The sequence below is a fragment of the Bison bison genome, unplaced genomic scaffold (assembly GCF_000754665.1).
Source record: "Bison bison bison isolate TAMUID 2011002044 unplaced genomic scaffold, Bison_UMD1.0 scf7180017864317, whole genome shotgun sequence".
NCBI lineage: Eukaryota > Metazoa > Chordata > Mammalia > Artiodactyla > Bovidae > Bison > Bison bison.
The window spans coordinates 5,662,815-5,678,614 of record NW_011494889.1 but is presented as its reverse complement, the minus strand read 5'-3'; the positions used below and the strand labels follow the sequence as shown (position 1 = coordinate 5,678,614).

Genomic DNA, 15,800 nt, shown 5'->3' with positions numbered 1-15,800 from the left:
TCTAAGCAAAATCTCTGTAACCATTAAGCTGTAACTTCCTCCCTTGCCCTCAGACCCTGTAATCTAGTTTCTATCTCTATGCGTTTGCCTATTACGAGTATTACATGTAAGTGAAATCATATAGTATTTATACTTTTGCATCAGGCTTACTATTGTTAAGGTTCATCCATGATGTGGCATGTATCAGAATTTTATTCCTTTTTATGGTTGAATAACATTCTATTGTATAAATACATCGCATTTTGCTTATCTCTTCATCCATCATAGGACACCATATTAGCCACATGCACTTTTAAGCTCTTATTAGAATTTGGATTTTCTCATGATAGAGATCTGAAAATACTTTATTAATCACTTTTCAATTAAAAATTATACTCTAGTTTGAATTCATTTTAGGTCTAAACTAAGTTATTCTTAGTCAAGTTAAATCATTTTACTTTTTATATTATGTATCTGTTAATGAAGAAATATAGTATATATTTTAAGGAAAATGATACCAGCCAGATTTAGATATTTTTTATATTTGATAAGCAGTACATTTATTCTGAATCAGATAAAATATTCCAGTTGTAAGATAATTGAAAGCATGTGACACAGTCAGTGTAGAGCTCATGTTTTGTTTTATACTTTGTTTTTCTGTTTTTCAAAAAAAATTAAATATGTTATTTATTTACTGTGTATATTTACTGTTTCTAAAGAGCAAATAGCTTTTCTGTTTATTAATTTGAAGAATTTACAAAATTCTTACCACAATGTTTTTCTCAAAATTGCTGAATTATATTTGATTCAAACCCAAAGCAAAACTTGGCAAGCATAAAATACCTAAATCTGGCTGGCATCATTTTTCTTAAAATATGATATACTTTTGGATGAGAAGAAGGGAAAAAAACGTGACTGATACAGGGCTTAAAGTCTGTTTTGTATGTCTTTAAAATGTTACAAGGATTCTTGGGGTAGATTTACATTTTTTCCAAGTCTAAACTAAGTAGCCTAGAGTTAATCATGGTTCTCTCTTTTTTTAAACTGAATAAAAGAAATTTGCTGACAATTCTAAAGAACTTTTCAGCACTTATTTTTAGAAAGTAAAGTATGTAATGAGAATATATGCTACCTGAATTTTCCCCCATATACTTTTTAAAAATTTTATTTTAAAACTGTTCTTAAATGTTTTCATTTGTAAATATTGCTGCTGCTTGGCCATATAAGGACTTACACAAAGACTTACACTTAACTTTCACTTGTCTCTTAAGTGTGCAGGGATAAGATGAATGATTGGTTTTAGCAGACAACCTTACTTAACCAATAATTTCTTTCATCAAGGAGGTGGTTCCAGCATGTTGCACCATTAGAATATCTTGAGAACTTCAAAAAATACATCAATAGTTAGGCTTAGTCCTCAGAAATTTTGATTTCATAGGTCTACAATAGAAATTTGACAGGCTCCACAGGTAATAAACATGCACCCAGGATTTAGAGCCATTGTATTCAAGCAGGAACCAGATGAGGTGGGGTAGGGTTGTGAGAAAAGTAGATATAGTAGGAGTGAGCCTTTGTCATTTCTGTCTCTTCCATATTTGCAGTAAAACAGTCCAGGAGAAGAGGAAAATCAAAGATCACTGAAAATCCAGAGTTCAAAAAAATAAACTAGATTTTTCTTTTTGTCATTGTAGACATTGAAGGACTTTAATGAAACTTAAACGGTTCAACAAAAGATGCTCTAATGGATGACAGCGAAACTCCTGCATATAATCTGCAGATAGAACCACAAGATGGATGTCATCCTGGTGACGGCGTGGAAAGTAAAGTAACATGCTTGCCTTCTGCATCAGATGAAAATGAAAATCAGCTTGATGGGGACAGGCTTGAGCTTCTGACCAGCAGTGGCAGTGCGATGGGCAAACCTGAAGTGTTGGAGCAGGACAGTCTGAACAATAATGAAAGCTGCACACCAAGCTGTGAGGTGGCTGCAAGCGAGAACTCGGAAAACATTTCTTGTGAAAGCCCCAAAGACGGGCAGGCCTTCTTGAGAAAGGACCACAAGATACCTGGAAGCAGAAGTCCAAGAAGCAAAAGAGGCACTGTAAAGAAGATACCACAAGGTATTTTATTTTAATTATTATTTTTAACTAAAATAAACAGTCTTCCCATCCCATACTGAGTGTATTGTCCTGCTTCTTGCTTTTCTTCTCTTAATATGTTCCAGAGCTAGTTCTGTGATCGCACGTACAAACCACAGCTGTGTGGTATGCCATGTATGTGACATGTGTCTCTATAGTGTTCATTGTGTGGGTGTACCATGAAGTATTTAACCACTTTTTGGCTATTCCCAGTATTCTATAATAAATGTGTTGAAGGTGGCATTTTTTGTACATGTCTTCTCACTAGATGGTTTTAATGTATGTATGTATATATATATAGCCTTTTACTATATCTATTAGACCATTTTCTACCAATATCAGCATTAAAAATTTCCTTCCATTGTCACTTTGGCTTTCATTTCTAACCAGTGATTTTATGGGCTAGTCCAGTCTTACACAGCTTTTTTGGATCTTTACATCTCACTCCATTAATGTATATTAATATACATCATATAACAATGTTGAGTAAGACATCTAGCTTTATATTACTTTGGTTACAGAGTATTTTTCATCTGGCATATAATTTAGCAGTTAAAATTTGGAGCTATGGACTTTTTTTGCCTGAATCATAAGGCACCCTTGCGAAAAGGCAGCCTCTGGTTATTTTTTGATCAGAACCATGTGGGTCTAGAGAGTTCTGGATACCTTATTATGGGACACCTTAGTGTAGCACCACTTTACATACGGCCTGTGTGAGGCTCTGGAGAACAAAATGGGCTGTCTCATCTGCTCTCCTACTTCTTTGGCTGGTTGAGAAATATGGCCATTCTATCCATATCCTGTTTTTTATTTGTATTTGTTTATTTGGAGTAAAATATGAAACTTTTCAGTTTCTACAAATCCTTGTTTATTCAGTAGGGCAATTTGACAACTTTTTACTGTAACTCATCATTTGGCTTTCCAATTAATGGATCCCTTTTTCTTTGCTTTTTCTTAGTAGACGTAAAGCAAAAAAAATTTTGATGAGAGATTTGAAAGCATTTTCTTAAAAGACCTAAGTGTAAACCCATGACATATACAGCGCTATTTGTATGTAAATTGATTCACTCTGTAAACATAAGTCAAAAGTTATTTGTTCCTTTCTAATGTGACTTTGTGATGCTTTTAAGAACTGAGACCTAGTTGCGTATGTGTAACAATCGGTCATAGCTTCAAGATTGATGGCTCCTTTTATTTCTTCCATGATCTTATTCCAGTTACCCTAGGTGTGATTATATAATTTCAAGTTACTTAGTACTTATTATCCAGTGAGCATATATGTGTGGAATTAGTATTCCTAATGCATTTGAAACATATGATTTACAAAACTTAGGGACACTTTTTATACAGATTATTTTTTAAATTATTTTATATACCTTTAATAAAATGAGTTTAAGATTGTGATAAAACTGAATTATGAGTTGTAAAACCTAAGTTCAAATCTTATTACTTCTGGTTCTTGGTCACTTGGTGAGTCTTAACTATTCTGTATTTTAGTTTCCACATCTGTGTAATGATGATGTTCATCTCCATATATCTATAAAATTCCTTTTTGAGCTGTGAATTTCTCAGATTTCTGAATCAAGATGGTACAGTCTAAACTCAATTAAAACTTGGTAATTCCTCTCTAGTGTATCTGTTGAGTTTTTCATGTGTAAGCAATATACTGGTACATTTTTGTTTTTAAATGTCATCTTTAACTGGGGTACTGCAAAAGCCCTCTGCAAACATTTCTTCCATCTTATGTTTTGCCAATCCATTCTGCATGTTAGGATTAAAAAGGCAGAGAGTTTATAGTTAGAGATCTAGACATGAGCATATTTACTCTTTTCACTATTTAATTCCAAGAGTCTACATAAATAAAGTCTCACAGTTTTGCAGATAAGTACTTTTCTAATAATAGAATAGCTTCTCAAATGTGATTTGAAAGACATATAGAACATGATGTTCAACCCCAAACCAGAAGTAAGTTTTTTATAGCTGGGTGCCCTCTCAACAGTTGTTTTTTAGAAACAGACATTAAGGTGAATTTATGTACTACTATGCTTACAGGTGGTGCTAGTGGTAAAGAACCCCCCTGCCAGTGCAGGAGACCTGAGAGACGTGGGTTCAGCGCCTGGGTCGGGAAGATCCCCTGGAGGAGGGCATAGCAGCCCACTCCAGTATTCTCGCCTTTAGAATCCCATGGACAGAGGAGCCTAGCAGGCTACAGTCCACGGGGACTCAACAGACATGACTGAAGTGATTTAGCACACATGCATACATTATGCTTAATTTGTAGTTAATTTTTCATGTATCCAGTAGCTAGTACTAGGGGAAAAAAAATTGGAGTAGAAGTATTAGGAGACATCATTATTTGCTGGTTTTCTGAAGGCCACATTTCTGTAAACATGCTAAAACCTGGAACTTGTCCCCAGGAAAATCCAGTTGTCATTATATTACGAGAATTTTTTTTTCCTTAAGAAAATGGAATCCCCTTGATATAGTCAACTAAACAGGGTTTCAACCTGCATTCCATCAAATTTTCCCTGTGGCTAAATCTGGTGAAGCTTTAGGTAAATATCCTAAAAACAAGTGAAAATCAATATATTTTTTATTTTTTATTGAATTATAGTTAAAACCAATAAATTTTTAACAGCTTGATTGAGATATAATTCACATACCATATAATTCACTCATATAATAAAGTATGCAATTCAGTGCTTTTTAGTATATTCAGAAAGCCATGCAGTCATTACCATGGTCAGTTTTAGACAGTTCAGTTTATTTTCATTACCACAAAAAGAAACCCCGTACCTATTAACAGTCATTCCATTTACTCTGCCCTGAAACAGCCTATAGGAGCTCTCATGGGCATTCATTTGTTAAATTCCCCTGGAGTTTCATGAAGTTCATTTCTTGAAGTACTTTTTCAGATCTGTTATATATAAAATCTAAGTGTTAGGTTACTCAGAGAGTTGTGTGCCCTAAGTGAGCCTTTAATATGAAAGGAGAAAGTAAATAATGGTTTCTGAGTTTAAGACAGTCTGGCTGGATACCGAGGTGCTTATATAATAAGGTAAGCTTATAGAACCAGACTGTGGCTTCATGTGGCTCATTAAATTTTCTGAAGTTCTGCTTCTTTAGGAGCTCAGCAAAGCAAGTAAGCTGAAAGAAGTGCTGTTCTTTCCTCTCAAGATAAGTGTCCTTTCTGGCATCTGAGAAGAAAATAAGGATATTCTTTTGAATATGTTTATGTTAGAGTCTGCTATGATGGCACATTCCTACTAAAACACTTAAAACATAGATGATTTAGGTAGTGAAAGGAGTGGTCTTTGAGCCTTGTTTGAGTCCCATCCCCCAAAAGTCATGAAGTATTAATAGTAATTTTCATGTCTTCAGTCGTTCAGTTGTGGCTGACTCTTTGCCACCCTATGAACTGTAGCCCACCAAGGCTCCTCTGTCATAAAATAAAGTTGTGGCTATTGTTATGTCTTTCCTTCCTTATAGTGACATTGAAAAAAAAGTCTTCATTGCTGTGATTTCATGTTGTGATTCTTAGAACCATTGCATAACTAAAATTCCTCAAATCGCCTGTGTATGCTAATGCCTGTCTTGGCCATGAATTTGGGAAATGAATCAGAAATAAATTTCAATATATCAGTATGCAGTTTCTATGCTAAATTTGCTGTGCTTTGTTCCTTGCAAAATTTCCTCGTTCAAAGGTTCAAGTTAGTGCTATGGAAATAGAAGAGTGCTCAACATTTAAATATCTTCATTTGTTGGCTAAACACATTTAAGCAGTTAAAAGGAAATATTCCTTCCTTTTCCTTAACACTACATACTAGTATTATGAGAGACAAGGTTGAAAAATGAGTCAGCTCCTTTCTGACCTGACCTGGGGCCAGAGGGTTATCTTATGTAATTATAGTGTAATTACTGACTGCTTGGGGCAACGCTTTCTCCTCCTATGCCCTCGGGTGGCAGCCTCTGCCTTTAGAGGAGCAGCACAGCACTGTGGTTAAGCTCTCAGGCCACAGTCAAGCTGCCCTGTGACCTAAGGTAGGCGACCTGAATCCTCTCAACCTGGGTCCTTATAAATTAATGGCTAAGGATTAAATTAAAGACATAATAGAATGACCCCAAGCACTTAGGAGACACTACAGGTAGTAGCACAGTTTTCAAGATTGAATTGTTTTCTGATAGGATAATTATCTTTGTCAGCTAAAAAGAATCACAGCCTAAAGGTTGAGAATCATACTTTCTTTGACAGACAAAACTGAGAACTTAAGCCCAGGATGCAGCCTCTCATACAGCTCTACAGAACTGCTCCAAATAGGTAAGGGAGGAGCCAAGATAGAGTTTTCGCAACAGAGGCCAGGTAGTGGGAATATTACAAGATCACTGTTAATTAAAGAAAAAAAGACATCTCAAGGAATTTAGTGCTTTTCTACAAATGGGAAGGTGCAAGGGCTTGCTGAAATCATCCATTTGACGTGCACCTCGGCTCCCTGGGACCAGTGTTCTGTGCTTTCTTGTCCTGACTCTCTGGGTACCTCATTGGGGTGGCTGCAGTGGCTGGCTACTAGATAGTGGGCATCCAGTTTCTATCCTGAGTCCCTCAGGGTTCACCCTCTGGGCAGCTGTAATGTGATGGCTTGATGGCTGCAACATCCTGTGTTTACTGATATGACAGGTGGAATTTTTTTTTCTCTGACAGCCTGTGGGAGCTCTCATGGGCATGCATTTATTAAATTCCCTTGGAGTTTCATGAAGTTCATTTCTTGAAGTACTTTTTCACATCTGTTGTATATAAAATCTAGTAATTATTAATAGAAGTGAAGCCAAAATTCTGGAACTTAAGAATACAGTGATTGAAATGAAAATTTCACTCAAGAGGATTCAACAGCAAATTTCAGCAAGCAGGAAAAAGAATCCGTAAACTATGTCCAGAGGGATGGATTTAAATTAAAATGCTCTGAAGAGTACTACTGTATAATATTTTTGTATGATAGAAACTTTGAGGTGTACGTACTGTTGATGAAGAAACATCACCTCAATTTTTGGGATGTAATATTATTTTTGTCTTAGAGATGGGGGGAGGGGAAAACGCATAACTATTGCAGGCTCATAAAGATACGTCAGTTGAGGAGTTTAAATTCTATAGAGCTCCAGGAAGACAGTTTGGTAGACCCTTGAAAAGTTAAACATAGAATTAAATCCACCAATTCTACTTCTAGATATGTACCCAGAGTAATTGAAAGTAATGCCTCAGATACCTGTATATCAGTGTTCAGGGCAGCATTATTCAAAGTAACCAAAAGGTGTTAACACCCCAGATGTCCATTGATAAAATATATAAAGAAAAAAAAACTATATATATATATGGAAACATTGTTCAGCCTTAAAAGGAGTAATAATCTGATACATGCTGCAACATGGATGAATCTTGAAGACATTGTGCTGAGTAACACAAGCCAGACGCAAAAAGACAAACATTGTGTTGCTCTGCTTACATGAGGCACTTAGTCTAGGCAAATTCATGGAGACAGAAAGTAGAGTAGAGCTGTTGACTTGGAAAAAAAGTATAGCCTAGAAGAGAGATTGTTTAATTTGGCAGACTTTCTGAGGATTTAAACCCAGGAGTCAACCTTTTTCCAGAGAGACTATTCCCAAGAGGTAAGGTAAGCACTGGGAAACAGAGCAATTTTTGCAACAAAAACCAGATGAAAAATTACCGTCAAAGGAAACTAGAAAACGTTAAATAAAGAAAACACTCAGTGAATTTATAGATTTTCTATGTATAGGAAGATGTGAAAGTCTGGGCTCACTGAAATCATTTCTTTGATCAGATCAGATCAGATCAGTCGCTCAGTCGTGTCCGACTCTTTGCCACCCCATGAATCGCAGCACGCTAGGCCTCCCTGTCCATCACCAACTCCTGGAGTTCACTGAGACTCACTTATCTAGGGCCTGTATCTTGCTTTTTTCAATCCCAAATTCCCTCAGGATGCACCACTGGGGAGAGGCTGCGGTGGCTAATATCAGTGGCTGGCAGCTTGTTTTTGTCCATCCTGATTTCTCTCAGGGCTTAGCAGCCGGGCAGCTGCAGGGGCTAATGATGTGATGGCCGCAACATTCTTTGTTTACTGATATGGCAGGCAACATTTGTCATCCACAGAGGATTCCAGGTGTAAAGCAGGAGGGGAATGAGGAGTTAGTTTTAATGGGTACAGAGTTTTTGTTTGAGTGATGAAAAGTTCTGCAAATGGTAAGTGGTGAATTACAACATTGTAAATGTAATGTCACTGTATCATACAGTTCAAAAGGGTTAAAATGTTAAGTTTTATGTTATACATAAAAAAATCACCAAATAACAATTCATAGAGTTCCAAATTCACTGTCATGGACATATTTAATTTAATTTGATTGCAGCTCGCTGAGTTTTAAAAACAAAAGTTCTTGAACATTTTCTGAGCAGTTGGTGTATGAATGCCACCATGATACCTGCTTTGTATGAAATATCTCATTTAATCTTCTTCTTAAGTACCACGATTAGCCTCAATCTCTAGAGCAGAAATCTGAAAGCACAGAGAGAAGTAACTTGCCCAGGATTGTACTGCTGACAGGTGACACTCTCAGGATTTGATCCCAGGCAGTCTGACTTCAAACTGAGCCTGATTGTTAAAGTGTTCTATTTGACATTTTCTAATTTTGAAGTATGTTTAAAGAAAAGTTCTGTTTCATGTCCGACTTAACATACTTTGCCACAGGACCATTTCACACACACTTTCTCTCTGAGTATGTTGCAGCCTTGCTTCTTCAGAACAATTCCTGCCAAACAGCCTTAGCAAGATGAAACAGGATCAGAGAAAAGGGTGTTGGTTCACCCTGAAGGAAGTGGTAGAGTTTGGTTTGTTTCATTAATTGTCTCTGAATCCTCAGATTCTTTATTTGATCTAGCCTCAATGTAGTGGAGAAGGACTGTCAACAATTGGGTCAAGGAAAGTTTTGGCTTTTTTGCTTTTTATTAACCTAGGATAAAAATACCTATGTGCTAAGTCGCTTCAGTCTTATCTGACTCTCTGTGACCCTGTGGACCATAGAAAACCTACCAGGCTCCTCTGTCCGTGGGATTCTCCAGGCAAGAATACTACAGTGGGTTGCCATGCCCTCCTCCAGGGGATTTTCCCAACCCAGGAATTGAACCCACTTCTCCTACCATCTCCTGCGTTAGCAGGTTCCTGGAGTTCTTTACCACTAGCACCACCTGGGAATCCCCAATGACATCTTTTAGTCTTCTGGACAGTTTCTTCCCATTTAGCCAGAGCAAACTGATTTAAAAAGCCTGAGGACTCCCTTTAACACAAACTGGAAGTTCAAAGTTCAAGCCTCATCAAGTATTCTCTTAAATACATTAAGCCAATCACCATTCCCTGTCCTCTCAAACCATTTTTTGAACACCTTGGAAATCATCCTGCCTCTTGTTGTAATTTAGACATTCAGTCATGTTCAACTCTGCCACCTCATGGACTGTAGCCCACCAGGCTCCTCTGTCCTTGGAATTTTCCAGGCAAGAATACTGGAGTGGGTTGCCATTTCTTTCTCCAGGGGAAAGTTTTTTTTTTTTAAGCAGTGAATGTAGTTTTGTTTCCTAATATCTTTCTTCGAAACTCAATGTTCTTAGTTGAAAGTAGATAGATCATGGAATTGTGAATAAATAGCAGTGTTAATCTCAGTTCAGTTCAGTCACTCAGTCGTGTCCAACTCTTTTCAACCCCATGGACTGCAGCACGCCAGGCCTCCCTGTCCATTACCAACTCCCAGAGTTTACTCAAACTCATGTCCATTGAGTCAGTGATGCCATCCAACCATCTCATCCTTTGTTGTCCCCTTCTTCTCCTGCCTTCAATCTTTCCCAGCATCAGGATCTTTTCAAAGGAGTCAGTTCTTCACATCAGGTGGCCAAAGTATTGGAGTTTCAGCTTCAGCATTAGTCCTTCCAAGTGTTTGCTATGACCAGTGCGTTCTCTTGGCAAAACTGTTAACCTTTGCCCTGCTTCATTCTGTACTCCAAGCCCAAATTTGCCCACTACTCCAAGTATCTCTTGACTTCTACTTTTGCATTCCAGTCCCCTATAATGAAAAGGACATCTTTTTTTGGGTGTTAGTTCTAGAAGGTCTTGTAGGTCTTCATAGAACCATTCAGCTTCAGCATTATTGGTCAGGGGCATAGGCTTGGATTACTGTGATATTGAATGGTTTGCCTTGGAAACAGATCATTCTGTCATTTTTGAGATTGCATCCAAGTGCTGCATTTCGGACCCTTTTGTTGACTATGATGGCTACTCCATTTCTTCTAAGGGATTCTTGTGCATAGTAGTAGATATCATGGCCATTTGAGTTAAATTTACCCATTCCAGTCCATCTTAGTTTGCTGATTCCTAAAATGTCTGTGTTCACTCTTGCTATCTCCTGTTTGACCACTTCCAATTTGCCTTCATGGACCTAACATTCCAGATTCCTATGCAATATTGCTCTTTACAACATCGGACTTTACTTCCATCCCCAGTCACATCCACAACTGGGTGGTGGTTTTGCTTTCTCTCTGTCTCTTCATTCTTTCCGGAGTTTGTTTTCCACTGATCTCCGGTAGCATATTGGGCACCTATCAACCCGGGGTGTTCATCTTTCAGTGTCCTATATTTTTGCCTTTTCATACTGTTCATGGGGTTCTCAAGGCAGGAATACTGAAGTGGTCTGCCATTCCCTTCTCCAGTGGACCACGTTTTGTCAGAACTCTCCACCATGACTGTCCGTCTTGGGTGGCCCTACATGGCGTAGCTCATAGTTTCATTGAGTTAGACAAGGTTGTGGTCCTGTGATTGTGGTTTTTTGTCTGTCTGCCCTCTGATGGAGAAGGATAAGAGGCTTATGGAAGCTTCCTGATGGGAGAGACTGACTGAGGGGGAAACTGGGTCTTGTTCTGATGGGCAGGCTTCCCTGATAGCTCAGTTGGTAAAGATTCTGCCTTCAATGTAGGAGACCCCGTTTCAATTCCTGGGTCAGAAGATCCACTGGAGATGGGATAGGCTACCCACTCCAATATTCTTGGATTTCCCTTGTGCCTCAGCTAGTAAAGAAGCCTCCTGCAATGTGGGAGACCTGGGTTCAATCCCTGGGTTGGGAAGATCCCCTGGAGAAGGGAAAGGCTACCCACTCCAGTATTCTGGCCTGGAGAATTCCATGGACTGTATAGTCCATGAGATCACAAAGAGTCAGACATGACTGTTTCTTTACCTCTCATCTAAATGAAGTTTCTTAGGAGAGTCCATATAGGGTATATTCCAGTTTAACAGATAGAAAAATAAAGGATTAAAGAGATTGACTTTGCCTAGAGTTGCAGAACTAGAAAACAGTTGATTTTTGAATTCACAGGCAGGCACTTGACTTCCAAGCCAAGGCTCTCATTTAATCTCTGATTAATTTCAGTTGCTTTATCTATAATGTTGTGAGGATTTAGTGGCATAGTGAATATGGGCTTGTAGCCTACTCTGTGGTATGTAACGTTTAACCAACAGTTTCCCCAAGAAGTGTTGTAAGTACGTGCTGTTTGTCAGGCACTATGCTTACTGTTGATGTCACAGTGATGAAACATACCTCTACTCTTTAAAAGCTGACTGACCAGGCAGAGGGACCAGCATGAACAAAAACCAGATTGTTTTCTAAAGTCACACTAACCTGCATATAAGAAAGCATCCTTATACTCTGAAGTAGTAGACAGTATTTGAAATGATTGAACTTTTATTGTTTTAATTTGAAGTATAGTTTTATAATTTTGTGTTAATTTCTGCTATGCAGCAAAATGATTCAGTTATATAAATAGACATTGTTTTTTTAAAATATTCTTTTCCATTATGGTTTATCATAGGATACTGAAATATAGTTCCCCATCCTATACAGTAGGACTTTGCTGTTTATCATTCATATATATGTATCTATATGGTAGCTTACATTTGCTAACCCCATCCTCCCCTCCATCCCTCTCCCAACTCTCTCCCCATTAGCCCCCACAGATCAGTTCTCTGTGCCTGTGAGTCTATTTCTGTTTCATAGATAGGTTCATTTGCATCATACTTTTGATTCCACATGTGAGTGATATTATATAGTATTTATCTTTCTGACTTACTTAGTATGATATTCTCCTGTTGCTGCAAATGGCATTATTTCATTTTTTTATGGCTGAGGAATATTCCACTGAATGTATGTCCTACATCTTCCTTATTCCCTCATCTGCCAGTGGACATTTAGGTTGCTTCCATTTCTTGGCTATTGTGGATAGTTCTGCTATGAACGTAAGGGTGAAATACATTAAGCCTTTCACTAAACCTTCTTCCATCCCCAAACATCCCCATCAGCTTAGTTTACATCATTACTTTCACTGTTTGATCCTGAGTATAGTCATTGCTTCTGTCTTTACCTAGACCTCAATGTCTCATTGTAGCGCCTTTTCAAACCCCATTTTGCCTGTGATAGTTTTCCATTATCTTGATTAATTACTACCTCAAGTACTCGCTATGAGATTTTTACCTTTAAGTTATCTGGTTACATCATTCTCCCTGTCACGCAGAGAAACAGTTAATATCTCTTCAGTATATTAACAAATGGTAGATCAGTGCTAGATTGTTAAAGGAGAATACTGCCGGTAATTTAGTGTTACACTCCTAATGAGTTAAGGTCAGGGGTCCCAGCACTGGTGTCCCCCAGGTGTGTCTCTTGACCACCACGAGAGACAGATTCTGAGTTGAATAAAACTACGTGTCAAAACTGACACAGAATTCAGTTATGAATTTTATCGTATGATAAATTGAGTAAAATCTCTCAGGTAAGACTACTCCTCTAATCTCTGGCCCAAGGCAGTTACAAGTAATTTTTTTTTTAAGTGTAAAACCTCAATAGGTACATGTAAACCATGATGTCTATTTTAGAGCTTGACGAAGTTGACAGATATTAAGTGAAATGAAGGCCTGTGATTTGACTGTCACCACCTACGTATACTTATAAAAAGAACACCAAATTGGTTAATGGCAAGTTTTAACCGTAGCCCACAGATGAAGACAAATCGAATTTTTTGTTCCCGTCTGTATGTATAGATTCATATCTGACACAAGAAAGCTTCATTTATGTTGAATGACAGTTTGTAGTGAAGGTGAAATTATATGTACCAGTATATGTTCTGATTTGGCTTTTCTCATTAATGATAAATATATCTTTACTGTTAAAATATGTCTTTACCATTAAAAGAAAACTTTTAATGTATTAGAATGAATTTTCCTATTAATTGATGACATATTCTTAATTTTTTCAAGCAAAACTTTGTAAGACCAATGTGACATGAAAAATAATTTGAAATTCACATGGAAAAATACTGGAACTTCCGTGTTACGACATAAATGCTTTGTTATGACTACTTTAAAATGTTTTAGTACATTATGAACGTGTCAATTCACAACATGCTAGTCATTCTGAGTACTTATGGTTACGCAAGTATTTATTTTCCTTACTGTCTTTACTAAAAATAAGTTCAAGCATGTTCAAACTTATAGTACTGGTGAGTAATAAATAAGCAATTTGATATTCCAACATAGTTTTTATAATTCCTGTTATTCAATGTGACAATAGAAATATGAGCTTCATTAGCTTTATTTACACTTTCTTCTTAATGTTTTCTTCAAATTACAAAAACAGTGCTGTCTCAGAAGTGCTTTACAAGTCCTGTGACCTTTTTAATTCAAGTGACAGTAAAGCCTCAGGATATTATTTTAAGATGCTCTTTGGGAGGATACCTGCCTTTTACATTCACTGTCTCATTTAATTCTCACAATAGTTTTATAAGATGGTAGAATACCCAGTTTAGAAATCGCTTGGGAGGCTAGGGAGTGAAGGATTGACTGATGTGCCATAGGAATAGCTAATAAGTACTGGAAACAGAAACGGCACTCGGGGCTGCCCTTACGTCCCCTGTCCTCCTCCTTCCAACTTTTTGAGAATAGTTTTCTCAATGCGAGTTTTTTATCCTAGCAATGTGAAATTAATCAGGATGTATTTTAAGTAGTTTAAAAATTGATGTAGCTAGAACTTGGCCAACTATTGTTTTCCTATTGAATTTTATGTGTAAAGTATATCCTTGTCACTTGATTACGTGTATGATAACAATTTATGTTTCTTTGGTGGTGGGGGTTCAGTCACTAGTCGTGTCCAACTCTTGCGACCCCATGGACTGCAGCCTGCCAGCCTCCTCTGTCCATGGGATCTCCCAGGCAAGAATCCTGGAGTGAGTTTCCACTCCCTTCTCCGGCGTCTTCTCCACCCAGGGGTCAAGCTTGTATCTCCTGCATTGCAGGCGGATGCTTCACCGTCGCGCCACCGCGCGTTGTTAGTCGCTCAGTCATGTCCGACCCTTTGTGACCCCATGGTCTGTCCACGGAATTCTCTACACAAGAACACTGGAGTGGGTTGCCATTCCCTTCTCCAGGATCTTCTCAACCCAGGGATCGAACCAGGGTCTCCTGCATTGCAAGCAGATGTTATTTTTTTTTACCATCTGAGCTACCAGGGAAGCCCCAAAATTATTTCCCTAAAAGCTTAACAACACTGAAAACAGAAACCTGCTCTTTAGTGTGGAATGTTACATAATTCTTCTTGCAAGGCCGTTCAGTTATTTTCTTGCAAACTCTGATATGCTTCTGTTTATGCAATCCACAGTTTATGCAAAATAGTCACAGGGGTTAAAAAAAATACAGCATGTGGGGTGTGGAGCAGCTAGAAGATACTTTTATTACACAGGTACCCTTACCTTCACTTTTCTTAAATGATTGAACAGCCTTGTTCACAGCAGCATTTTACATTTCATTTATTTTAATTGTACATATTTGGGGTGTACAACATGATGATTTGATACACATAATGCAGTCAAACCAGTTAACATGTCTCATCTCGTAGTTGTCATTTATTACTGTGTGATGAGTGCAACTAAAAGCTACTCTCTTGGTGTATTTTCAGTGTTCAACGCAGTATTATTATGTAGAATCATCATGCCTGTATATCAGACTTCTAGATTTATTCATCCTACATAACTGCAGCTCTGTACATTTTTTTTAATTTATTATTATTATTTTTTTTTACTTTACAATATTGTATTGGTTTTGCCATACATCAACATGCATCTGCCACAGGTGTACACGTGTTTCCCATCCTTCCCACCTCCCTCCCCATACCATCCCTCAGGGTCGTCCCAGTGCACCAGCCCCAAGCTTCCTGTATCCTGCATTGAACCTGGACTGGCGATTCGTTTCTTATATGATATTATACATGTTTTAATTCCATTCTCCCAAATCATCCCCCCCGACCTCTCCCACAGAGTCCAAAAGACTGTTCTATACATCTGTGTCTCTTCTGCTGTCTCACATACAGGGTTATTGTTACCATCTTTCTAAATTCCATATATATGCGTTAGTACACTGTATTGGTGTTTTTCTTTCTGGCTTACTTCACTCTGTATAATCAGCTTCAGTTTCATCCACCTCATTAGAACTGATTCAAATGTATTCTTTTTAATGGCTGAGTAATACTCCAGTGTATATGTACCACAGCTTTCTTATCCATTCATCTGCCGATGAACATCTAGGTTGCTTCCATGTCTTG

General features: G+C 37.8%; 1 protein-coding gene across 3 annotated transcripts in view; it reads left to right on the top strand.

Moving 5' to 3' along the window:
• The window catches only part of CNST (consortin, connexin sorting protein), a 98,919-nt gene that overhangs the window by 30,248 nt on the left and 52,871 nt on the right, over window positions 1-15,800 (top strand). For all 3 annotated transcript variants that reach the window (XM_010852897.1, XM_010852896.1, XM_010852895.1), the window contains one exon: window positions 1,671-2,099. In XM_010852897.1, the coding sequence (XP_010851199.1) occupies window positions 1,721-2,099 (379 nt within the window). In that variant the 5' untranslated portion in view covers window positions 1,671-1,720. The remainder of the gene's footprint in view (window positions 1-1,670; window positions 2,100-15,800) is intronic.